The 25,717-nt window shown below is 34.4% G+C and overlaps 2 protein-coding genes across 3 annotated transcripts; both read left to right on the top strand.

Moving 5' to 3' along the window:
• Positions 1-5,298: 5,298 nt before the first annotated feature.
• LOC139845181 (uncharacterized) lies at positions 5,299-11,934 on the top strand. Its single transcript, XM_071835422.1, has 7 exons — positions 5,299-5,474; positions 5,706-5,885; positions 6,672-6,745; positions 7,488-7,637; positions 8,677-8,962; positions 9,116-9,349; positions 11,394-11,934. The coding sequence occupies exons 2-7, from the start codon at positions 5,739-5,741 to the stop codon at positions 11,766-11,768; spliced, it is 1,266 nt and encodes a 421-aa protein (XP_071691523.1). The 5' UTR covers positions 5,299-5,474; positions 5,706-5,738; the 3' UTR covers positions 11,769-11,934.
• Positions 11,935-14,494: 2,560 nt separating this feature from the next.
• On the top strand, positions 14,495-18,356 carry LOC139845180 (F-box/LRR-repeat protein 3-like). 2 transcript variants are annotated; one of them, XM_071835421.1, is made up of 7 exons: positions 14,495-15,394; positions 15,496-15,621; positions 16,332-16,436; positions 16,513-16,678; positions 17,329-17,458; positions 17,546-17,840; positions 17,979-18,356. In XM_071835421.1, exons 1-7 carry the CDS (start codon positions 14,759-14,761, stop codon positions 18,222-18,224), a joined length of 1,704 nt encoding a protein of 567 aa, XP_071691522.1. In that variant the 5' UTR covers positions 14,495-14,758; the 3' UTR covers positions 18,225-18,356. The 2 variants fall into 2 exon arrangements, with proteins under 2 accessions (XP_071691522.1, XP_071691521.1); XM_071835420.1 differs by having other exon boundaries at positions 16,513-16,909.
• Positions 18,357-25,717: the final 7,361 nt, after the last annotated feature.

Below are 25,717 nucleotides of genomic sequence, written 5' to 3'. Positions count from 1 at the left end.
TAATAATATGAACCAGGTATTATTATAAAAGCCTTTTCTTCTTATTAGCATTTTATAATTATATCTAGGGTAATACCTACCCGTTAATGTTCATACTTAATAGCTTAGTACAGAACCAATTACTACCATCTAAATAATACTTAACCATGGAAAATTATTGCATTTCATACTTCACTATTTTACATATGCTTATCTTACATCGAACATTAAGCAAACCACACTAATAATATTATACAAAACATTATATGATCCCATGGTTTAATACGGCAGCGCATCGTTTGGTCTATTTTCTAGGACGTTTAGGTTCAAAGAATCGCTTAACGCTTATCCTGGCTGTCTGCCTATATTTTGGCTGTGGGACTGAAGAACTAGATGCCGGGATAGAACGAATAGGAATAGCGGGGATAGGGGTGGTAGTGTCTAGTGGAGTTGGTGCCACATCATCCTTACTAAACTCGGGATTTGAATTTTCTAATTCATTAGCCTTTCGTTTCTTTCCTAGTTCGAACTCGTCTTTTGTAATTTCCTGTATTTCTTCCTCGGGTTCACTTTCCTCCTCGGGTTCACTTTCCTCCTCGGGTTCACTTTCCGGGTTCTCTATAGTTGGTTCATCCGGAATTTGTGAGTCTTCCCCAAATATATTATTTTCGTCATCGGATAGGTTAATGACTGGAACACCATCTGAAGATTCTGGTTCGGAGTCGCTGAATGTGATGACAAGTTTTGAGCCCGACATCTATCACACAACAACTAACCCATTAGTACTACATAATATTTACATATAAATTTTAACCAACAATGATAAGCAATGGTTTTTAAATCAGACCCGGTCAAAGTCCAGACTTACTAATGTATCCTAACGACTTATCAGTTAGACACACTAATGCAAACCTGGTTCGCTAAGACCACCGCTCTGATACCACATGTCATAACCCGTCCTTAACCATAAGAACGAGTTAGATAACGTATGATTTCATTGCGAGGTATTGACATCTATATGCGACATTTTTTAAAAGAACAACTGCATTTATTTTACATTACAAACCATAACTCTTATTTTAATACAAGCTTTAGACAATAAAAAGATGATTATCGTTTAGCGATAATCTTAGACTTACAAACTTTACATGTGATGATAACAATACGATTTCTAGCATATTTTACATTACAATTCCTCGGATATGCAGTTTTATTTTTGACACAAATATGCATACTCAAGATCTTGCTTAAATTCAACATGTTGCAGCGGAAGCTTTTAGTTATCACCTGAGAATAGACATGTTTAAAACGTCAACATAAAGTTGGTGAGATATAGGTTTAATGCCGGCAGCAATATATATATATAGACCACAAGATTTCATATATAAACATTTTAATAAAAATATTCTAAGTGGTTGAGCACTTGATAACCATACTTAACATTTAATCACGTCGCATATTCCCTTTATTATGAAATCTTACTACACCGTACCAAGTGTAGTCATGAAACGAAGTACTGTGCAACCGTTGAATACTGGTCGTCCAGTCCGGTTGGGGTTGTCAGGCCCGATAGATCTATCAACAGGATTCGCGTTTACAATACCGCTGTAAATAATAGTTACCAAGCTACAGGGAAGTATGCCAGTGGTACAACTCAACGTAGAATATATTTTTCAGTTACTTGTGTCCATAACGTAAAACATAAAATACATGTATTCTCATCCCGAAATATTTAGAGTTTAAAAGTGGGACTATATACTCACTTTTGTCTTGAAGATATGTAATTTCGACTTGGTCTCCGATTGATATCACGAACCTATCCATATATAATATATCAATACCTTTTCTTTTTAAAACAATCGTCACATATATATACTTATTATACTTTTAATACTTTTAATAATTTCTTAGTCCGTAGTTAGCAGTCCGATGTTAGTAATTCAATTTTAATGGTTCATTTTTAGGTGTTTAATAAACCCCCAATGAAATAAATAAAACCCCCATCGTATATGTATTGGTCGAGATTAATCTTGACCCACGGTACCGGTGTTGTCAAATGACGTGTTGCGTACATAAAGTACCGGTGTTGTCAAATGACGTGTTGCGTACAATCATGGGATCTTATGATTAATCTTCTCGTATTGTTTACGGGTGATCCTGAACCATATAAAATTAAATTATGAGTACATATATATAAAATATCATGTTATTTTAAAAAGATGTGATTTATTTAATTTTCTCCAATTATTTTCGTAGCTAAACTAGTCTTGGATATCCGATTTTGTTTTGGTCGTAGTTTCTTCGTTACAACTCCGTTTTCGTTGGTTCAACTTGCCACTTCCTTGGATCGAGTCCCTCTTTAAGACTATGAACTGTAAATACCTTAGTTTGTATTCGAAATCACAGGTCATAGGTCAAACTTTAGTGAAACTTATGAAGTTAATCATTTTCCATCATGTAAACAACCTTAAATGATTATTTTTCTAAAAATACTTATACTTTGAGTTAAATCATAAAATTTTTATGTGTTATCATATTCATAGTAAAAATCATTTTTCCAGAAAATAAACCTCCAATTCAAAGTTTAAGATGGTTTTTAATTATCCAACCCAAAACAGCCCCCGGTTGCACTCCGACGTCGTAAAAACAGTTTTTAAGATGTTCTTTGAAAAACCAAGTTATACCTTGTTAAATTAGCATATATTTAAGTTATATTACAGGTCTTGAAGTATTTTAAAAGTTAAGTTAGAAGGATCTATTTAGTTTGCAAACAAGTTTGAAAACATTCAAACTATGTTCTTGTTGTTAAAATTTTATACCACAAAATAAGATAGCTATATATATATGAATCGAATAAGGTTATGAACAAAGTTACTACCTCAAGTTACTTGGACAAGATTGCTGTAAAAGAGGAGTAAGAACCTAGAACCAAAAGGGTGATGGAATTGGATGAAAGATTGGAAGTAAACTTGTGTTCTTGGAAGGATTCTTGAAGTGTTTTTGTAAGAGTTTTCTTATGGTGATTAAGTGATGTTTTTATGGCAAGATCTTCATGGATATTAGCTGAATGGTTATGGAGGTTAAGGCTCTTAAAAGTGTGTGTGTTTTAGTTAAAGGAAATGTGTAGTAAAATGAAAATGGAATGGAGTATAAATGGTGGTGTAAAAGGTGTATAAGTTTGTAATTTTGTGAAAAAATCTTTTAATCATGTGAAATTGTCATACTAGATAACAAAAGTAGTTACCTTATACATAAGGCATTGAACAAGGGCTGGTTGGTGGTGATTTGATGTGTATATACCAATAGTAAATACGTATAGAAGCTAGGTATGATACGAGTACATGTACTCTAGATATACGTATAGAAATTTTGTGAAAAATGGAATGAGAATTCAAATATAGCTATCTTTTGTGAATACACTTATATTGTTTTATGTATTTAAGTCCTTAAAAAGTGATTAAATACATTACTTATACGATATATGTATAAATATTATAGGTCATAAGTATTTATGTCAAATAACGTTACGTATGGTTATCGTTTTGAAAACTTAAGTTAGTAGTTTCAAAATATACTTATAACTTATTGTTATTAATACAAAATGAGATATTAAAACATTCTTGGATCATGTTAAATATGTATATATACATATATATACACAAACGTATAATTATCATATATTGTATAGTTCATGATATCATCGGTCAAACTAGACGGTCAAACGTTGTGTAAAACTCATTTCAAAAACATAAGTCTCAACAATTTGGATTGCTTATCATGTTGGTAAGGTTTAATTTATGTAAATATTAATCTTATAAGTATAGAACGATCGAAAAAGTGCAGGTCATTACAGAAATAGACACAAGTAATCGAAACTACATTCTATGGTTGGATTATCGAACCGAATATGCTCCTTTTTAGCTTGCTAGCCTAAGAATTGGTGTTTATTATAATTGCCACCAATTGACGCGAATCCTAAAGATAGAACTATTTGGCCCAACAAGCCTCATCCGAGTTACGGATGCTTTAGTACTTCGATTTATCATGTCCGATGAGAGTCCCAGAATGATGGGGATATTCTATATGCATCCTGTTAAGGTCGGTTACCAGGTGTTCAATCCATATGAATGATTTTTATGCAGATGCATGATATTTATGAGAAATGAAATGAAAATCTTGTGGTCTATTAAATTAATGAAAATGATTATTTATGATAAACTAATGAACTCACCAACCTTTTGGTTGACACTTGAAAGCATGTTTATTCTCAGGTATGAAAGAAATCGTCCGCTGTGCATTTGCTCATATTAGAGATATTACTTGGAGTCATTCATGACATATTTCAAAGGACGTTGCATTCGAGTCGTCGAGTTCATCAAGATTATTATTAAGTCAATTATAGTTGGATATATTATGAAATGGTATGCATGCCGTCAACTTTCGATGTAATGAAAGTTTGTCTTTTAAAAACGAATGCAATGTTTGTAAAATGTATCATATAGAGGTCAAGTACCTCGCGATATAATCAAATGTAATGTATTCGTCCAGATGGATTAGGACGGGTCTCTTCACACTTAGCGATATATTTTGTAGTAGAAAAAAACCCATTATAATTTCTAATTAGCATTAGCATTGCAATACAAAAAAGTGTTAATAATAAATATATTAATATATAGATATATAGATTTATTTTTATTGTATACAATCCACTATAAACTTAACAACTTCATATTTCATACTATTATATTTGATATTTGATATTATGACTTTATATGAAAATTGAAAACTCTTTAGAACAAGTTGGTTAAGGGTGTGTTTGGGTGACGAGCTTCTTGAAGCTTATGGGAGCTTGAGCTTATGATTTTAATAAGCTCTAAATCATAAGCTTCGTTTGATAGACCAAAAAAGTAGAGCTTATGAAAATCATAAGCTCTGGAAAAATAAGCTACTTTCAGTAGCTTATGAAAAAAAGTAGAGCTTATGAACTGAAAAATAAGTTCCAGCTAGTTTACCAAACACATATAAAAAAATAATAAGCTCCAGCTACCAGTTTAAAAAATAAGCTCCATCTCCAGCTCCATCTCCATCTCATAAGCTCCAGCTCCAGCTACTTTCATCTAAACACACCCTAAAGCTAGTACGGATCATAAAACTTGATTTTGATTACATGAGAAGATTTTTAATAGTAACTCGATAACTTAAAAAGTACGTTAGGGCCAAAAAGGTACACATTCCTTGATTAAAAATTAAATTAACCTGATCATAGCTGGATATATTGGCGACAATAATTAGAAACCTCCAAATGGATTAGCTCTTCAACTGCAACTGCAAGTGCAAATCCATCACAATTTGATCACTCTGCATACCGATATTATCGTTCTATCTCTCCAAATTCATAACACTATAATTTTGCAAATCTCAATTTCACAATAACGGACCCCTCCGCGTATCATCATCATCAACCCTAATCCCCCTCAATTAAATTCTCACACAAGGTCAGCCAATTAGTTAATCTTATTAATAATATCATCATTGATCGTATTGATATCCGTACAATATTTCGTTTTTCGCTGTTGGGATTTATTTATTGATAGCAAAATTACTTGAGATACAGTTAATCATATACAAAACCCTAGGAATGTATAATGTGTGTGTACGATTATGCTTGTTGATTTGTCATTATTAACAAATTCATTGATTGTTGTTCATTTGGTTTGAATATTCAGGGGGAAAAGGGGGTTGTGTATTGATAGAACGTAATGGGACCATTATACTATATATTAGTTGCCCTTCCGTGCACGATTGGGTCGATCGGATTGGCGCTTCTTCATATTTATCGACATCTTTTGAATTATACTGAACCTACGTATCAGCGATTCATTGTTCGCATCATTTTTATGGTTCCTGTGAGTTCAAGCTCCTTCCTTTTTCATTTTAGTTTAATCTGCATGAGGATCATGTTGCCAGTTTTACAATGCCAATTGTGTAATCTTGCGAAACTGGAGCTAAATAAGGAATTACATGTTGTTGTAATAGACGAAAGAGATCTGATGTGAATTATATACTTAGTTACTGATATTTCTGATACTATGAATTATTTGCACCTGGTACCTGCATAATATGATAATATATATGCCCCCAAATTGTGTCATCATCTGTAGCATTAGCAAATTTCTACTGTGGTATATTCTTAATATAAGTTTAATGTTTTATCCATTGATAATCATTAGCTTTGATTTTGATACACGTGTTTTTCTTAATGCTTATCTTGTTATTTGTAATTGGCATGTTAGTGATATAACAAATAGTCAAACCTTGTCATGAACTATGTGCTAATTCTAACAATGCTCTCTATTTCGATGGAGAGTGTTTATTATCAGTCTCCATAAGTCTGCAATTATTTACGTAATCTAATTACTAAAGCACATATCCTGGTTATATTTACATCACTGCTGCTATATGTTTCTACCTATACTTAGGCAAAGGTTGACAAATGTTCTCCTGAGGCGCTGCCTTTCTATTTTTTCGCATCAACTAAGGGTCTTACTTTTGATTCCTGTCTGGATGTTTTGATTTATCTGTATATATGTGTTCTTTGAAGTTAGATATTTCTTATGGTGTTCTTGTCATATATTTTTTTGTGTGGAATTTTGTTACATGTTACATTAATTTTTTATTCACTTTTTTCCCAGGTCTATGCTTCAATGTCTTTCATGTCGCTTGTGTTCAATAAGAGCTCAATCTACTTCAATTCTGTTCGTGAAGTGTAAGTATGTGTTACATAATTGTATGAGGTTGAATGTTTGTAGCATTCTTTCTGTATAATATCCATGAGTCATTTTTTTGTTTCACACATAGAAGCTCTAAATTTTGAATGTTGGTATATTTGTTTAAAAGTTGCATCGTAAAAGTTGAAACCTTTAGCTTGTGCTTTAAAACCATTACTACAACATGAGAATCAAGCTAACGAAACAGATGTAGTCTTAATAGACCAACTGTAACTGCATAAATTAGTGAAAAATGTAAACATGACCAGACATTTAGGAGCATATTTTAATTAATAATATTCTTACAAAACAAATCAAAGTGAAAAGTGAAGTCTAAATAATCTAAGTGAGAGGAATTTGTCGTAGTTAAAGGAGAATTTAATTGAAGAATGTCACAATGAAACTTTGTGAAAAAGAGAATCTTGCGTTGCCTGGGTTGATTTAAATATAAGAGAAGAATTCGTTCATTATTTGATAACCTTTTTTATCTGTTCCTAAAATGGATATTCTAACTATGATTCTATATTCCCAGTATATCATATATTTACACTTGCTACTGTCTAACAAGTATCTAAACAAGTATAGTTTTTTACTTCAAAGAGTGATCTGGCGAATGTTAGTTGACAGATTCTAGTAAATACTCTTTTTGTGTTGGTTATAAAGTAGGTACTATGAGATGATATTACTCTACACACTTCATCTTTGCATATCGTATATTATTAATTTTTTATCCCATATCAGGTATGAAGCTTGGGTTATATATAATTTTTTGTCACTATGCCTAGCATGGGTCGGTGGTCCTGGGGCTGTACTTTTAAGCCTTGCCGGACGAGTTCTGAAGTCGAATTGGTGTTTGATGACGTGTTGCTTCCCTCCAGTTTCATTAGATGGGTAAGTTCTATGAGGTTAACCTTCTGTTAGATGTGACAGTTTTGACCCATTCACTTATAAATGGATCAATTTGAGTTGCTAGTTATTTCAAACTGGCTAAATGAAAAAGATTTCAAAAAAGGGTGTTGTTTCAAATGCGCGAATTTGTCATACTGATTTTGAGTAACCCAAAGTCTACTTTGGATGCTATGAATAGTTTTGTTTTTGCGATCATAATTAAAGTTTTTAATTTATTTATATATGTTTCTCGAAAATAAACAAATGGAGCAGGGGCTTAATGTTGTGATTTAGCGCACTTTCAAGACCCGAGAAATTAATAGAACAATTAAGCAATAAATAAAGACACAAGGATTTACGTGGTTCGGCGTGAGGCCTAGTCCACGGGCGGAAGCAGAGATGGATTTTACTAGCAAATATGGCAAACCCGAGGTTACAATGTATCATTCAATCTAGGCTCCGAAAATACTAACAAAGTATTTGGACCACTCACTAGATTATTACACTTCCCTCGTAACTCACTCGTATAGAATTTTATTTAACAATTCTATACTCTCTATTTTCTACAATACTTCTCACAAGAGTGTTATAGACTCTTTCAAGTATTATGTAACTTGAGATGGGATTTAAGATGTGAAGAATGAGATGCCTAAATGAAGTTCCAAGCATTGCCTTTTATAGTTGAAATGAGCCATATGAATGCATGTGTGAATTCAAGACATTTCATGGCCAACCTTGAATAATCCCATGTGTTGAATGCATATTTCAACAACCACCCATGTGATCCATCTAGATGTGTTAGGTGGCCTAACTCACAATCCAAATTGGAATTGTGTCAAATTAGTCCAACACTTAATGTTACCTAAATGTTACCTAATCCTGCCTGTTTAGTCTAGTATTAAAGGACCTCAGCCTGAATATGTCACTGTAATTATCAGTAGTGGAAACATAAGAGATGAGTTCCTGTCCTACACATATAATCCATATTTCATATGCCAAATATGCCTTCGTTTTAGTTACCATTTTAATAATTCTTGTGCAGGCGTTTTATTCGAAGATGCAAACAGGGTTGTTTACAATTTGTCATTCTCAAACCTATATTGGTGGCCGTTACTTTAATACTTTATGCAAATGGGAAATATCATGATGGAAATTTTAGTGTGGCTCAGTCATATCTATACCTCACCATTATATACACGGTTTCTTACACTATGGCTCTGTATGCTCTGGCCTTGTTTTACATGGCATGCAGGGATATGCTCCAACCATTTAATCCTGTTCCAAAATTCATCATAATCAAGAGTGTTGTCTTTTTAACATATTGGCAGGTACCACTTCTCACCTGCATGTTACTATATCGTATGCTTTTAGTCAACGGTTCTTGAAAAGTAATTTTTTTTTTTTTTTAACTTGCAACAATGCAGTACAAAGGTGCAATATTTGTTTAGTTATATTTCATTTACTCTTCCTTTTGCTTGCAGGGAGTTTTGGTTTTTCTTGCTGCAAAGTATGACTTCATAAAGAACGCAGAGGAAGCAGCCGATTTCCAAAACTTCATAATTTGTGTTGAGATGCTGATTGCAGCTGTGGGCCATCTTTATGCATTTCCATACAAAGAGTATGCTGGTGCAAATGTTAATCCATCCCATGGGTTTACTGATAGTCTTGCACATGCTTCGAAGTTAAATGACTTCTATCATGACACTGTTCACCAGGTATGTCCTGTTTTATATAGAATTTGATTATCATTCCAAGCCATTGTTGTTTAGAATATGGGTAATTTTTGGTACGGGTTAAAACGGGCTTAGCTACAAATGGTAACTGTTGGGTAGGGGTCAGGTTGAATTGACTAAATACTAACGTAGTTTAAGGATCGTGGCTAAAACAATAATAAGATAGATAGCAAAACCTTCTCGGCTTTACTGTAAACAACCTTCTCGGTTGAACAAAAGAACCTTCACGGCTTTCTTTTTTATTTCACGTAACTTTTTTTATCAATAAAACAAAACTGAGTTTTACAAAATAAAACACAAGAGTATTTATAAACCCATAACAAGATATACGAATGAAACAAATAACCAAATGATATTTGGATAAACTTCAAAGAAATAATCCAAATATTCCTTGATCTCGTCAAAGTCGGCCGTTTGTTGTTATCCTTTATCCTACCAAACAGAAATGATGATATAACTTTGCTTTCCATGTTTTATTAATTACTCGTATTTTATTATATTGACTCCCATATGCAGCAACTATTACTTCGGCCCATTTAGTTTAGATACTTCTGTATAATTTCGGTCAGGCCTTCTCAAACCAACATGGCCCAATAGGCGGCCCACATGTTGTTTCACCAAAGTAATCTTGCAGCCCAACCAGCGCAACCCACTTTACAAACATAACTAGCAACGATAAATGAGCTTGGGCTGAGCCTACTCGTACCTGCATCATTCTCCCCTTCTTCGAAAAGACTCGACCTCGAGTCTGAATCATCCTCTTTCTCCCTCGTGAAAGGTAACAAACCGACCACGTGGAATGCAACGGACACATTGTAATGACCGAGAGTTTAATCTTGTGTATTTTTTCTAGCACACAAAAAGAACCATCAGTTATTGCGTCCTCACTATCACAAGTGAGTGGCGACACCAAAGGCGCCAGAGTAACATTAACCATGTCCGCTTGTGCATCTTCTTCCTCTTCCTCACTGTCAGTATCATAAATAGGTACGGTGTCTTCAACCACATAAGGTTCAGGAACGTACTCCATGTTAAAATCTTGATGAACTGAATCAACAAATTTATCAGATTGAACCTCTCCCGAAAATTCAAGATTTTGAAGCTTCATCTCTATATTACGCAAGAGATTTTTCATGTCTTCCAACTCTTGAATCTTGCGAGTAAGTCTCTCGATCTCAGTTTGTTTAGCCATGCCTGGGCTCTGATACCACATAACGTAGTTTAAGGATCGTGGCTAAAACAATAATAAGATAGATAGCAAAACCTTCTCGGCTTTACTGTAAACAACCTTCTCGGTTGAACAAAAGAACCTTCACGGCTTTCTTTTTTATTTCACGTAACTTTTTTTTATCAATAAAACAAAACTGAGTTTTACAAAATAAAACACAAGAGTATTTATAAACCCATAACAAGATATACGAATGAAACAAATAACCAAATGATATTTGGATAAACTTCAAAGAAATAATCCAAATATTCCTTGATCTCGTCAAAGTCGGCCGTTTGTTGTTATCCTTTATCCTACCAAACAGAAATGATGATATAACTTTGCTTTCCATGTTTTATTAATTACTCGTATTTTATTATATTGACTCCCATATGCAGCAACTATTACTTCGGCCCATTTAGTTTAGATACTTCTGTATAATTTCGGTCAGGCCTTCTCAAACCAACATGGCCCAATAGGCGGCCCACATGTTGTTTCACCAAAGTAATCTTGCAGCCCAACCAGCGCAACCCACTTTACAAACATAACTAGCAACGATAAATGAGCTTGGGCTGAGCCTACTCGTACCTGCATCAAATACACTTTGCGCTAAAATGGTTACTTTTTTATATGTAAGGATTAGTGTTTCAAGTCGGTCAGTTATGGATAAAACCTACCCGAATTGGCACATTGATAAATATAAGTGAATGGGTCGAAGTTGCCACCTTAAGTTTATATTGGTCATAATTCTCTACTTATTTATGCCACTGATGGTGTGGTTGTTGTTAAAGGTTTTTTGGTATTTTCCTTTCCTTGCAGTTCGCACCAACATATCATGACTACGTGCTTTACAACAACAGTAGCGATTCGGGTGAAGAAAATAGTACGAAGTACAGGGCCCGAACCTTCGTCCCAATGGGTCCAGAGATGGAAAACGCTAGAAAAAGCAGGGACATTGCCTCGAACAAGTTAGATGACATACAACTATCACGTATGTCATCTTCCAGTGACAGCGTACCCGAAAATAATTACAGCCCTGTACAAAAAATAGCAAAATCAGAATCAATTGACTCATCGTTGCTAGTAGATGTCTCAAATACAACATCAGTACCCTTTGATCTTACACTAGTTGATCTCAGCCTGTCAAGTTACTCAGATCAGGTACCTGCAGTCACAGATTCGGAGACTAGATGATCCCACAAAGATTTATTTTAGTTTTAGTAAATTTTTAAATATTTATTTGTTAGAGATACCGTAATGAGGCCTTTTGGTTCTCTCTATTTATAATTTAGTTGCCCGTTATAGGGTTTGTACATGTATCTAAAAGAAACACATATGTTACATTTTTCGTTGTCGATTGTGTGCTGACGTCCCAATTATACAAACAAAACACCTTCACATCCCCACTCACATTATTACTAGTTTTTCTTCATAGATTCTAATCTAAAAGTTTTGAATTGACTGTCTTGATTCCGATGCATGCAATGACCATTGATTTCTTCGGTCTTAAAATATAGAGTAAATAAATAAAAACATGTCTGGCTAGTAGCTCCAACCACCCAACCTGCTGCCGGACAAACTGTTGGGTAGTTGAGGCACGTTGCAGAATCTCATTGGCTACATTATACACATATTCTTGTTGAAGCTGTTTATAGGTAGTTAAGCTAACTATACTATAGTTTTGTTAGTAGAGTAAATATTGAAACACATACATTTACGTAACACAGTAACACACAGTATATTTTGTGGGGGGAAAATTGGTTGAAAATGTTTGGTGGATGAACTATGGGTACTATTGACTGCTGATCTTGCAAAAAATATTCACACACAGTCATGGACAAATAATATAAAAGAGAGAAGAAAGATAGAGAATTATATCTAAAATTATGATCGATTAATTTTATTAAGCATCTCATTATGTAAACTTTGATTATGTATATTTTGTTTGGCTTTTAGTAATCCTTTAACATGTTTATATGTAACCTGTAAGAAAAAGAAAGAATATGTCATGGAATCAAAACCTAGTGCTAGTGCTACTTTTTTCTGAAGGCAATACTCAAGTGTAACTAGTGGAGATGGAACTTGTGTCTCATTTGCAAATTCTCAAACATCTATCCAATCGATTTATTAATTTATTTATATTTTTGGCAAAATCAATAAATATAAAAGGGGACATGGTCATGGATCATCAAAATGATAAACCAAGTCAAAAGAAACAATACAAGGCGGCAAGGCGCCACCATTTCCATAACAGTGTGCTAATACATGTGTAACCAACCTACTGCAACAATTATTTTATAATTACTTTGGTTAAAAAACTAGTGGTACTTTTAATTACTTTATAATATAAACAAACCACCTACCGAGTTTTAATATTCTTTTATTAATGGTTGATGAAGATTGCAACTTGCAAGTCATTGAAAAACTAGAGTTTGAATGATGTCATTATGATTATATAGTTTGAACAAAGTGACTCAAGGTTCTTTAGTCTATGTTTATAAATTTCAACTCATATTATTTCTTACTTTGCAATTGGAGTGTTGGAGTGTGTACTATGTCCAATGCATATTCTTTTTATTATACATATGTTAACGATGCATATACTTTTTATTATACATATGTTAACGATGATCATATGAAAAGAGTCGAGTTAATCATCATATGAAAAGAGTTGAGTTAAAAAGAACAGTAGAACACGTACTGAACACGTACGTATAATGTAGTAAATTAGTTGAACTTGTAATAATAAAATACAGTGATATGTAATGTAGAAATTCTCCCCATCTCGAAAAAATGATCTCATTTAAGTAGATGCGAAAATCATCATTGGTTACAATTGATACAAGCTCACTACCGTTGAATCTCGCCCTAACAACATCGAAAACATTACAAAAACAAACAATGATATATAACTATTGAAAAAAGTTCTAACGCTTGCCTTTTTACGATTCTTGAGTTGGAAATTATGAGCGTCAAAATCTTGAATAGAAGGTCCTAAAAGCCAGAACAATACCAACGGAATCACAACCTTAACACCGTCGACCAAACAAACACCGTAACCACTAAAACCACGTAAACAGCCAGCACCTATCCACCAAACTTCCAAGAAACTGCAACAAAGAAACCCCGAAGAAATCACAAAAAAACCCTCTTATGCGCACATTCAAAACCGCTAGAAACTAAAAACATGCAAACTGAAATCTGCCACCGGAAAACACAAAGACCTGTGACCCAACCCTCCACACCACTGGAAGTCACACTTGATGGTGTGAGGACAACCAATATAAAACTGGATGTCGGAAAGCATTTTGACGGAAACCCAAGTCTGGTGGTCAAAGAAACCAATATAAATCTATTGAGCCTACAATGAGTTGAGTTGGTGCAACGACGACTTTGAGCTACTGAACAACAACTAAGAAAAAAAGGAACAATAGAGAGCGGATGAAGAAGATGTGTCGAGGGAGGTCAGAAATAGAATGGTGCAAGTTGGGGCAACAAAAAAAAAATAAGAAAAAAAACTAATTGAATCCCAGTGAAACTAACACGCCGCTTATATCTAAAATATTGATCAAAATCATAATGTATAAGATCTATAGATGTCTTTATATTGAGTTAGTAAATGTTAGGACCGTTTTTTTTCTTTTTTTCTTTATGTCGAGTTAGTAAATGTTGAAGGACCGTTTATATAAGATCTTGGTGTCTATCTTTACTCTTTCAAACTTTAACATCTCAGGGTGATAGGTACGGACACTGCACGTTCGCGGGTCCCACTGTACTTACCATCCGTATACAATCCATTATCATCCAACGATCCACAATCAGTATCAACTCATCTTTATTCCACGTGGCTTGTCACGTGAACAATCGCATTAAAATCCGGCACACCCAGCTTATCACAGGCACACCAACTGCTTTTCTCTTTTCAGTTTCTGTTTGTTTTCTCTCAAAACCATGATCTCATGAATCATACTCTTACCGTACATAATTAACCGCCGTCATCATCACCGTTAAACCACCGTTACGTACGGCGAAAATGACCGTTTTAAAAAAACTCCGATTCAAATCCTCCGCTGTTACTCACCAACTTCTCTCCAACATCTTATTATTTCTTTTTGTTCCAACTTAAATCAATAAATTTTAAATAAATGTGATAATAAATTACTTTAAATAAATATTAATTATTAATGGAATCATCGTGTTTAATCATTTCGATTCTTACCGACGATCTGTTACTACGAGTTCTCGACGGTCTTCACGACGATTCTGACCGTAAAAATTTCAGAATAACCTGCAAATGTTTCCACAAAATTGAATCCGTTCATCGGACTCGAATCAAGTTTTTTCGACCCGAATTCATTCCGGATCTTCTCCGGAATTACACTCAAGCCGATACGCTTGATTTTTCCGGCTGCCCAAGGATCTTTGACGGAACGATCGCCGTTCTGTTGAGCAACGTGAACTGTTTCGGGTGGACGGGCCGGGTCAGGAAACTAGTGTTATCCAGAACGACGTCGTTGAAGTTTTCGGGTCTGGAATTGTTGATTAGATCGTGCCCTAAGTTACAATCGGTTGATTTGTCTCATTGTTGTCAGTTTGGGGACAGAGAGGCTGCTGCGATTTCTTTCGCCGCCGATTTAAGGGAAGTCAAACTGGACAAGTGTTTGAGGTTGACAGATGTAGGGTTAGCTAAGATTGCAATTAGGTGTGAAAAATTGGAGAAGATTAGTTTGAAATGGTGTTTGGAGATAACTGATTTAGGGATTGATTTGCTATCGAATAAGTGTGCACATTTGAAACATCTGTCGGTTTCATACCTTAAGGTAAATAAAGCTATCAACTTAATATTAGTAAGTTTTTGAATTTTCGAATGGCCTAATATTGTAGTACAGAATTTAGACTAATATTTTTTGTTGGTTTGCAGATAAGTAACGAGTCATTGAGGTCAATTAGTAGTATGAAAAAGCTGGAGGTGTTATCAATGGCGGGGTGTGGATTAGTAGGTGATGAAGGTTTGCACTTTATTGGAAATGGTTGCCCTTCTCTTCAGGTTCATTTTATTGTTTGATTTCTTTGTGTACTTATGAGTTACAAATTTGTGTCCCAAAAGGCCAAAATGCACCAATAGTTTTGGAATCTATAATCATGGATTTGTTATTAGACTGTCAAGCCAGATGGAACTACAAATTTATGTCAAAAAAGAAATGAAATTTGTTTTATAAAAAAAGACTTCTTATTGGTTGGATGTTTAATATTAGAACCTAGCATTTATGATGAGTTATACAATAGATATATGATGCAAACATTCAAAAAAGAATGTACCTTTCAGAATATGACTAGTGAGGTTGATATAAGGGGACTTTATGACAAGTGAAGTTTCTTTGTTGGCTAATATAACATCTACCATACATTTAACCCATTTAATTTTGCACCCCTCTCATTTCATTGACAAGCTTGATCCACGTGTTTTCTGTTTTCGAGCATTGTCGGTTTTTTATGTTGTTGTAAGTGTTTCAGTTGGTTCTTTCATTTTTTTATGAAAGATCCACGTATTTTATCTAGTTTTCGTTTTTTTTTTTTTTTTTTTTTATGCCAAAAAAGAAATAAAAATTGACAACCTTGATCCCTCGATAGTCTTTTTAAGTATATTCAGTGATCTTCTGGATATGCAGAAATCAAGAAAATCTTACATAAAAGTTGATCATAAAAGAGGATAAGAGACATGTATCTTATAATCATCACTAAAATTTTTGCTTGCAGACATTAGATGTATCAAGGTGTGAACATGTTAGTTCTACTGGCCTTATAAGTGTCACTAGAGGATGCAAAAGCCTTCAAAAGCTCAATGCCGGTTACTATTTTCTCGTGAGTCTATTTCCTTCTTATTATATAATAGCATATAATCATTTCATAAAGTAAGTGATATCTTCTATTGCATCAGGAGATTTCTACCACTGTCTCCCACAATCTTAAGGACTTGAAGCAATTGAAAACAGTTAGAGTCGATGGGGCTCGAGTTAACGACTATTTCTTTCAGATGATCAGCACTAATTGCTTACTTTTGGTTGAAGTTGGTTTGAGCAAATGTGAAGGAGTGAATGATTCAGGTATAGTACAACTTGCATATAATCTTCCCAACTTGAAGATACTTGATTTGACATGCTGTGATGATCTCACTGATATGGCAATATCAGCCATAGTGCGATCTTGCACAAAACTTTTGTGTCTCAAATTGGAGTCTTGCTCTTTGCTCACTGAAAAAAGTTTTAGTTATCTCGGGTCATCATGTCGCTTACTTGAGGAGCTCGATCTAACTGAATGCAGTGTGAATGATAGAGGTTAGTGGTTCAAAATCCAGTTACTGTAGATTCTAGAGGTTGGAATTTCAAAAATTTTGAGTTATTTATTTATTTTCTTTTATTTCTAATAGGTCAAAAGCAACTGGTTGAAATTCACCAAAAGTTTATTGATAATGAATTAGAATTTTTAAAATAATTTTTCAAGAAGTTATATTTTTATTTGAATAATACTGTATACATATCTGTCATATTTGTATGATAGTGTATAAACAAAATTGAAGTTCACGGCAACAAGTATTTTGGGTCAACCCACTGAGTTTTGATCCAGACCTACAACTAACCGGTTTTGACCACATACCTAACCTGTTCATTTTCCACCTGTACTATATTATGTAACTTAAAACTTATGCAGCCATCAGCTTCTATAATATGTTTTGTCCACTATCTTCTATCTTCAGGACTTGAAAATCTGTCAAATTGTATGAAGCTCCGGTGCTTAAGATTAGGGATATGCACTGATATATCCAACAAGGGATTGTCTTATATCGGATCAAATTGCAAAAACCTGATAGAACTTGATCTATACCGGTACCATGTTTCATCATCTAAATCCACGTTTTTTGCCTTTTAGCCGTGTTCCCCTCCCTTTTTACCTAAGTTGTTGTTTGAATGTAGGTGTTTAAACATTGGTGATGATGGTTTAGGTTTTATAGCCACTGGTTGCAAAAAGATTAGGAAGCTAAACTTGTGTTACTGCCCTAAGATTACAGATAAAGGGATGGCATATTTAAGCCATTTGGAGGAACTATCTGATCTAGAAATGCGTAGTCTTAGTGAAGTCACGAGCGTTGGTATGACAGCTGTCGCATCCGGATGTAGGAAGCTTTCGGAGTTGGATATGAAAAATTGCGGGAATATTAGTGATGCAGGTTTTTGGTCGCTTGCATACTACTCTTGGAATCTGCAACAGGTATGTTATGCGTGCAATATACCAAATTTACCCTTTCTTCATTTTCACTTTTATTACAAGTTTAGTCATACCTAGATTTTGTTACAACAATGTTTTTAGTTTTGACCGATTATATATGTTGATGATATGTTGATGCAGATAAATCTAAGCTACTGTGCAGTATCTGATGTGGGTTTGTGCATGATGATGGGGAATTTGACACGCCTGCAGGATGTGAAGCTTGTGAACTTAGCAAATGTGTCGGTAAGAGGGTATGAAGTTGGTCTTAGAGCGTGTTGTGCTCGACTCAAAAAGGTTAAGTTGGTTGCTACTCTTAGACCACTTCTTTCGGTTGAGATACTCGAGACACTTGGAGCAAGTGGTTGTAGAATCAGATGGGACTAGGCTAGGGCAGGACTCTATGATAAAGCAAAGCAATGCAATGTAATTTTAGTGCTCTATAATGATATGATTTGGTCCTCAAATGTAAAATGAGTGCCGGATATGTGTTGTTTTCTTTATCATTTTACTTCAATATACTCCATCTTTCAATTACATTAGTTATTAGTTATACAAAAAAGTACACTTAAAAGGTTATATATTACTGTCAATTAAAACATCAACAATTTTTAAGCATATCAATCGAGTAAATTGAACAAATGTGTGTGTAACAACATATCAAGTGAATTCAGAACACCTATAATGCGGAATGAAGGATCGATGACTAAATAGAATAGGATAAATAGGATTGGATATTACTCACTAATACAAAGAGCAAAATATAATTGGATATTACACACCAAAAATATAATTGCTAAACTTGCAACCTTCTCGGTTGAAGAAACAAGAAAAACCTTCACGGTTTATTTTCTTAACTCAAATAATAATAATAGAAACTGCATTTAAAAGCTAACGACTATCATATATATAGTCTGACCCCAAACAATAAAATAAAAGATACGGATAGACGCGTAAAAGATAAACATGAAAATAAACTCATAAATTTTAGGAGACTAGTTTGACAACTTCTAATCCTCCTTTCTTTATCCTTACGTAATGCCTGGATCAATATTCCATCTTTTAAACCATGGCCCAAATGTTAAAACATATTCTGGCAACGTTTCACTAATTGGGCTTCTTTGGCCCAAGATTAATCCAACAACACATTCACTTAAATCTGCATCATTCTCCCCTTCTTCGAAAAGACTCGTCCTCGAGTCTACAACATTGAAGACGGAAATTAACCGGTTTTGAAGGACTTCGGTGGTTGGCTTGAAAGAATAATCTTGAAATTTGGTTTTCATAACAACATCTTCATAAGTGAAAGTTGTAACACCTTCATTGTACATGTTGGTGTCGAATTCATCTATTTCATCACTCGCTGCAACCTCATCACACTCGGAATCTTCTTCTTCCACAGTGTCATAGATAGGCTTGGTATCTTCTGCCACAAAAGGTTCGGGAAAATACTCCATATTAAAAACTAGATCAACCAAATCAACAAAGTCATCCGGTTGATTCTCTCCTAAAATTTTTGGATTTTCAAGCTTCATCTCTATATGACGCAAGAGATTTTGCATGTCTTCCAAATCTTGAATCTTGCGATTCAATTTCTCGACCTCAACTTGTTTAGCCATGCCTGAAATCTGATACCACATAATGCGGAATGAAGGATCGATGGCTAAATAGAATAGGATAAATAGTATTGGATATTACTCACCAATACAAAGAGCAAAATATAATTGGATATTACACACCAAAAATATAATTGCTAAACTTGCAACCTTCTCGGTTGAAGAAACAAGAAAAACCTTCACGGTTTATTTTCTTAACTCAAATAATAATAATAAAAAACTGCCTTTAAAAGCTAACGACTATCATATATATAGTCTGACCCCAAACAATAAAATAAAAGATACGGATAGACGCATAAAAGATAAACATGAAAATAAACTCATAAATTTTAGGAGACTAGTTTGACAACTTCTAATCCTCCTTTCTTTATCCTTACGTAATGCCTGAATCAATATTCCATCTTTTAAACCATGGCCCAAATGTTAAAACATATTCTGGCAACGTTTCACTAATTGGGCTTCTTTGGCCCAAGATTAATCCAACAACACATTCACTTAAATCTGCATCATTCTCCCCTTTTTCGAAAAAACTCGTCCTCGAGTCTACAACATTGAAGACGAAAATTAACCGGTTTTGACGGACTTCGGTGGCTGGCTTGAAAGAATAATCTTGAAATTTGGTTTTCATATCAACATCTTCATAAGTGAAAGTTGTAACACCTTCATTGTACATGTTGGTGTCGAATTCATCTATTTCATCACTCGCTGCAACCTCATCACACTCGGAATCTTCTTCTTCCTCAGTGTCATAGATAGGCTTGGTATCTTCCGCCACAAAAGGTTCGGGAAAATACTCCATATTAAAAACTAGATCAACCAAATCAACAAAGTCATCCGGTTGAGTCTCTCCTAAAATTTTTGGATTTTCAAGCTTCATCTCTATATGACGCAAGAGATTTTGCATGTCTTCCAAATCTTGAATCTTGCGATTCAATTTCTCGACCTCAACTTGTTTAGCCATGCCTGAAATCCGATACCACATAATGCGGAATGAAGGATCGATGGCTAAATAGAATAGGATAAATAGTATTGGATATTACTCACCAATACAAAGAGCAAAATATAATTGGATATTACACACCAAAAATATAATTGCTAAACTTGCAACCTTCTCGGTTGAAGAAACAAGAAAAACCTTCACGGTTTATTTTCTTAACTCAAATAATAATAATAAAAAACTGCCTTTAAAAGCTAACGACTATCATATATATAGTCTGACCCCAAACAATAAAATAAAAGATACGGATAGACGCATAAAAGATAAACATGAAAATAAACTCATAAATTTTAGGAGACTAGTTTGACAACTTCTAATCCTCCTTTCTTTATCCTTACGTAATGCCTGAATCAATATTCCATCTTTTAAACCATGGCCCAAATGTTAAAACATATTCTGGCAACGTTTCACTAATTGGGCTTCTTTGGCCCAAGATTAATCCAACAACACATTCACTTAAATCTGCATCATTCTCCCCTTCTTCGAAAAAACTCATCCTCGAGTCTACAACATTGAAGACGAAAATTAACCGGTTTTGACGGACTTCGGTGGCTGGCTTGAAAGAATAATTTTGAAATTTGGTTTTCATATCAACATCTTCATAAGTGAAAGTTGTAACACCTTCATTGTACATGTTGGTGTCGAATTCATCTATTTCATCACTCGCTGCAACCTCATCACACTCGGAATCTTCTTCTTCCTCAGTGTCATAGATAGGCTTGGTATCTTCCGCCACAAAAGGTTCGGGAAGATACTCCATATTAAAAACAAGATCAACCGAATCAACAAAGTCATCCGGTTGAGTCTCTCCTAAAATTTTGGATTTTCAAGCTTCATCTCTATATGACGCAAGGGATTTTGCATGTCTTCCAAATCTTGAATCTTGCGATTCAACTTCTCGATCTCAGCTTCTTTAGCCATGCCTGAAATCTGATACCACATAATGCGGAATGAAGGATCGATGGCTAAATAGAATAGGATAAATAGTATTGGATATTACTCACCAATACAAAGAGCAAAATATAATTGGATATTACACACCAAAAATATAATTGCTGAACTTGCAACCTTCTCGGTTGAAGAAACAAGAAAAACCTTCACGGTTTATTTTCTTAACTCAAATAATAATAATAAAAAACTGCCTTTAAAAGCTAACGACTATCATATATATATAGTCTGACCCCAAACAATAAAATAAAAGATACGGATAGACGCGTAAAAGATAAACATGAAAATAAACTCATAAATTTTAGGAGACTAGTTTGACAACTTCTAATCCTCCTTTCTTTATCCTTACGTAATGCCTGAATCAATATTCCATCTTTTAAACCATGGCCCAAATGTTAAAACATATTCTGGCAACGTTTCACTAATTGGGCTTCTTTGGCCCAAGATTAATCCAACAACACATTCACTTAAATCTGCATCATTCTCCCCTTCTTCGAAAAAACTCGTCCTCGAGTCTACAACATTGAAGATGAAAATTAACCGGTTTTGACGGACTTCGGTGGCTGGCTTGAAAGAATAATCTTGAATTTTGGTTTTTATATCAACATCTTCATAAGTGAAAGTTGTAACACCTTCATTGTACATATTGGTGTCGAATTCATCTATTTCATCACTCGCTGCAACCTCATCACACTCGGAATCTTCTTCTTCCTCAGTGTCATAGATAGGCTTGGTATCTTCCGCCACAAAAGGTTCGGGAAGATACTCCATATTAAAAACTAGATCAACCGAATCAACAAAGTCATCCGGTTGAGTCTCTCCTAAAATTTTGGATTTTCAAGCTTCATCTCTATATGACGCAAGGGATTTTGCATGTCTTCCAAATCTTGAATCTTGCGATTCAATTTCTCGATCTCAGCTTGTTTAGCCTTGCCTGAAATCTGATACCACATAATGCGGAATGAAGGATCGATGGCTAAATAGAATAGGATAAATAGTATTGGATATTACTCACCAATACAAAGAGCAAAATATAATTGGATATTACACACCAAAAATATAATTGCTAAACTTGCAACCTTCTCGGTTGAAGAAACAAGAAAAACCTTCACGGTTTATTTTCTTAACTCAAATAATAATAATAAAAACCGCCTTTAAAAGCTAACGACTATCATATATATAGTCTGACCCCAAACAATAAAATAAAAGATACGGATAGACGCGTAAAAGATAAACATGAAAATAAACTCATAAATTTTAGGAGACTAGTTTGACAACTTCTAATCCTCCTTTCTTTATCCTTACGTAATGCCTGGATCAATATTCCATCTTTTAAACCATGGCCCAAATGTTAAAACATATTCTGGCAACGTTTCACTAATTGGGCTTCTTTGGCCCAAGATTAATCCAACAACACATTCACTTAAATCAGCATCATTCTCCCCTTCTTCGAAAAGGCTCGTCCTCGAGTCTACAACATTGAAGACGAAAATTAACCTGTTTTGACGGACTTCGGTGGCTGGCTTGAAAGAATAATCTTGAAATTTGGTTTTCATATCAACATCTTCGTAAGTGAAAGTTGTAACACCTTCATTGTACATGTTGGTATCGAATTCATCTATTTCATCACTCGCTGCAACCTCATCACACTCAGAATCTTCTTCTTCCTCAGTTTCATAGATAGGCTTGGTATCTTCCGCCACAAAAGGTTCGGGAAGATACTCCATATTAAAAACTAGATCAACCGAATCAACAAAGTCATCCGGTTGAGTCTCTCCTAAAAATTTTGGATTTTCAAGCTTCATCTCTATATGACGCAAGAGATTTTGCATGTCTTCCAAATCTTGAATCTTGCGATTCAATTTCTCGATCTCAGCTTGTTTAGCCATGCCTGAAATCTGATACCACATAATGCGGAATGAAGGATCGATGGCTAAATAGAATAGGATAAATAGTATTGGATATTACTCACCAATACAAAGAGCAAAATATAATTGGATATTACACACCAAAAATATAATTGCTAAACTTACAACCTTCTCGGTTGAAGAAACAAGAAAAACCTTCACGGTTTATTTTCTTAACTAAAATAATAATAAAAAAAACTGCCTTTAAAAGCTAACCACTATCATATATATAGTCTGACCCCAAACAATAAAATAAAAGATACGGATAGACGCGTAAAAGATAAACATGAAAATAAACTCATAAATTTTAGGAGACTAGTTTGACAACTTCTAATCCTCCTTTCTTTATCCTTACGTAATGCCTGGATCAATATTCCATCTTTTAAACCATGGCCCAAATGTTAAAACATATTCTGGAAACGTTTCACTAATTGGGCTTCTTTGGCCCAAGATTAATCCAACAACACATTCGCTTAAATCAGCATCATTCTCCCCTTCTTCGAAAAGACTCGTCCTCGAGTCTACAACATTGAATACGAAAATTAACCGGTTTTGACGGACTTCGGTGGCTGGCTTGAAAGAATAATCTTGAAATTTGGTTTTCATATCAACATCTTCATAAGTGAAAGTTGTAACACCTTCATTGTACATGTTGGTGTCGAATTCATCTATTTCATCACTCGCTGCAACCTCATCACACTCGGAATCTTCTTCTTCCTCAGTGTCATAGATAGGCTTGGTATCATCCGCCACAAAAGGTTCGGGAAGATACTCCATATTAAAAACTAGATCAACCGAATCAACAAAGTCATCCGGTTGAGTCTCTCCTAAAATTTTTGGATTTTCAAGCATCATCTCTATATGACGCAAGGGATTTTGCATGTCTTCCAAATCTTGAATCTTGCGATTCAATTTCTCGATCTCAGCTTGTTTAGCCATGCCTGAAATCTGATACCACATAATGCGGAATGAAGGATCGATGGCTAAATAGAATAGGATAAATAGTATTGGATATTACTCACCAATACAAAGAGCAAAATATAATTGGATATTACACACCAAAAATATAATTGCTGAACTTGCAACCTTCACGGTTGAAGAAACAAGAAAAACCTTCACGGTTTATTTTCTTAACTCAAATAATAATAAATAAAAAACTGCCTTTAAAAGCTAACGACTATCATATATATAGTTTGACCTCAAACAATAAAATAAAAGATACGGATAGACGCGTAAAAGATAAACATGAAAATAAACTCATAAATTTTAGGAGACTAGTTTGACAACTTCTAATCCTCCTTTCTTTATCCTTACCTAATGCCTGGATCAATATTCCATCTTTTAAACCATGGCCCAAATGTTAAAACATATTCTGGCAACGTTTCACTAATTGGGTTTCTTTGGCCCAAGATTAATCCAACAACACATTCACTTAAATCTGCATCATTCTCCCCTTCTACGAAAAGACTCGTCCTCGAGTCTACAACATTGAAGACGAAAATTAAACAGTTTTGACGGACTTCGGTGTCTTGCTTGAAAGAATAATCTTGAAATTTGGTTTTCATATCAACATCTTCTTAAGTGAAAGTTGTAACACCTTCATTGTACTTGTTGGTGTCGAATTCATCTATTTCATCACTCGCTGCAACCTCATCACACTCGGAATCTTCTTCTTCCAAAGTGTCATAGATAGGCTTGGTATCTTCAGCCACAAAAGGTTCGGGAAGATACTCCATATTAAAAACTAGATCAACCGAATCAACAAAGTCATCCGGTTGAGTCTCTCCTAAAAATTTTGGATTTTCAAGCTTCATCTCTATATGACGCAAGAGATTTTGCATGTCTTCCAAATCTTGAATCTTGCGATTCAATTTCTCGACCTCAACTTGTTTAGCCATGCCTGAAATCTGATACCACATAATGCGGAATGAAGGATCGATGGCTAAATAGAATAGGATAAATAGTATTGGATATTACTCACCAATACAAAGAGCAAAATATAATTGGATATTACACACCAAAAATATAATTGCTAAACTTGCAACCTTCTCGGTTGAAGAAACAAGAAAAACCTTCACGGTTTATTTTCTTAACTCAAATAATAATAATAAAAAACTGCCTTTAAAAGCTAACGACTATCATATATATAGTCTGACCCCAAACAATAAAATAAAAGATACGGATAGACGCATAAAAGATAAACATGAAAATAAACTCATAAATTTTAGGAGACTAGTTTGACAACTTCTAATCCTCCTTTCTTTATCCTTACGTAATGCCTGAATCAATATTCCATCTTTTAAACCATGGCCCAAATGTTAAAACATATTCTGGAAACGTTTCACTAATTGGGCTTCTTTGGCCCAAGATTAATCCAACAACACATTCACTTAAATCTGCATCATTCTCCCC

The sequence above is a fragment of the Rutidosis leptorrhynchoides genome, chromosome 4, assembly GCF_046630445.1.
Source record: "Rutidosis leptorrhynchoides isolate AG116_Rl617_1_P2 chromosome 4, CSIRO_AGI_Rlap_v1, whole genome shotgun sequence".
Classification (NCBI taxonomy): Eukaryota; Viridiplantae; Streptophyta; class Magnoliopsida; order Asterales; family Asteraceae; genus Rutidosis; species Rutidosis leptorrhynchoides.
The sequence above is the reverse complement of the archived record's forward strand: the minus strand, read 5'-3'. Positions and strand labels throughout refer to the sequence as shown.

Coding starts and splice junctions, on each gene's coding strand:
- LOC139845181 (XM_071835422.1), top strand. CDS start 5,739: ATGGGACCATTATACTATATATTAGTTGCCCTTCCGTGCACGATTGGG. Junction 7,638..8,676: donor CCTCCAGTTTCATTAGATGG/GTAAGTTCTATG, acceptor ATTCTTGTGCAG/GCGTTTTATTCGAAGATGCA. Junction 9,350..11,393: donor ATCATGACACTGTTCACCAG/GTATGTCCTGTT, acceptor CTTTCCTTGCAG/TTCGCACCAACATATCATGA.
- LOC139845180 (XM_071835420.1), top strand. CDS start 14,759: ATGGAATCATCGTGTTTAATCATTTCGATTCTTACCGACGATCTGTTA. Junction 17,459..17,545: donor ATAGAACTTGATCTATACCG/GTACCATGTTTC, acceptor GTTTGAATGTAG/GTGTTTAAACATTGGTGATG. Junction 17,841..17,978: donor ACTCTTGGAATCTGCAACAG/GTATGTTATGCG, acceptor ATGTTGATGCAG/ATAAATCTAAGCTACTGTGC.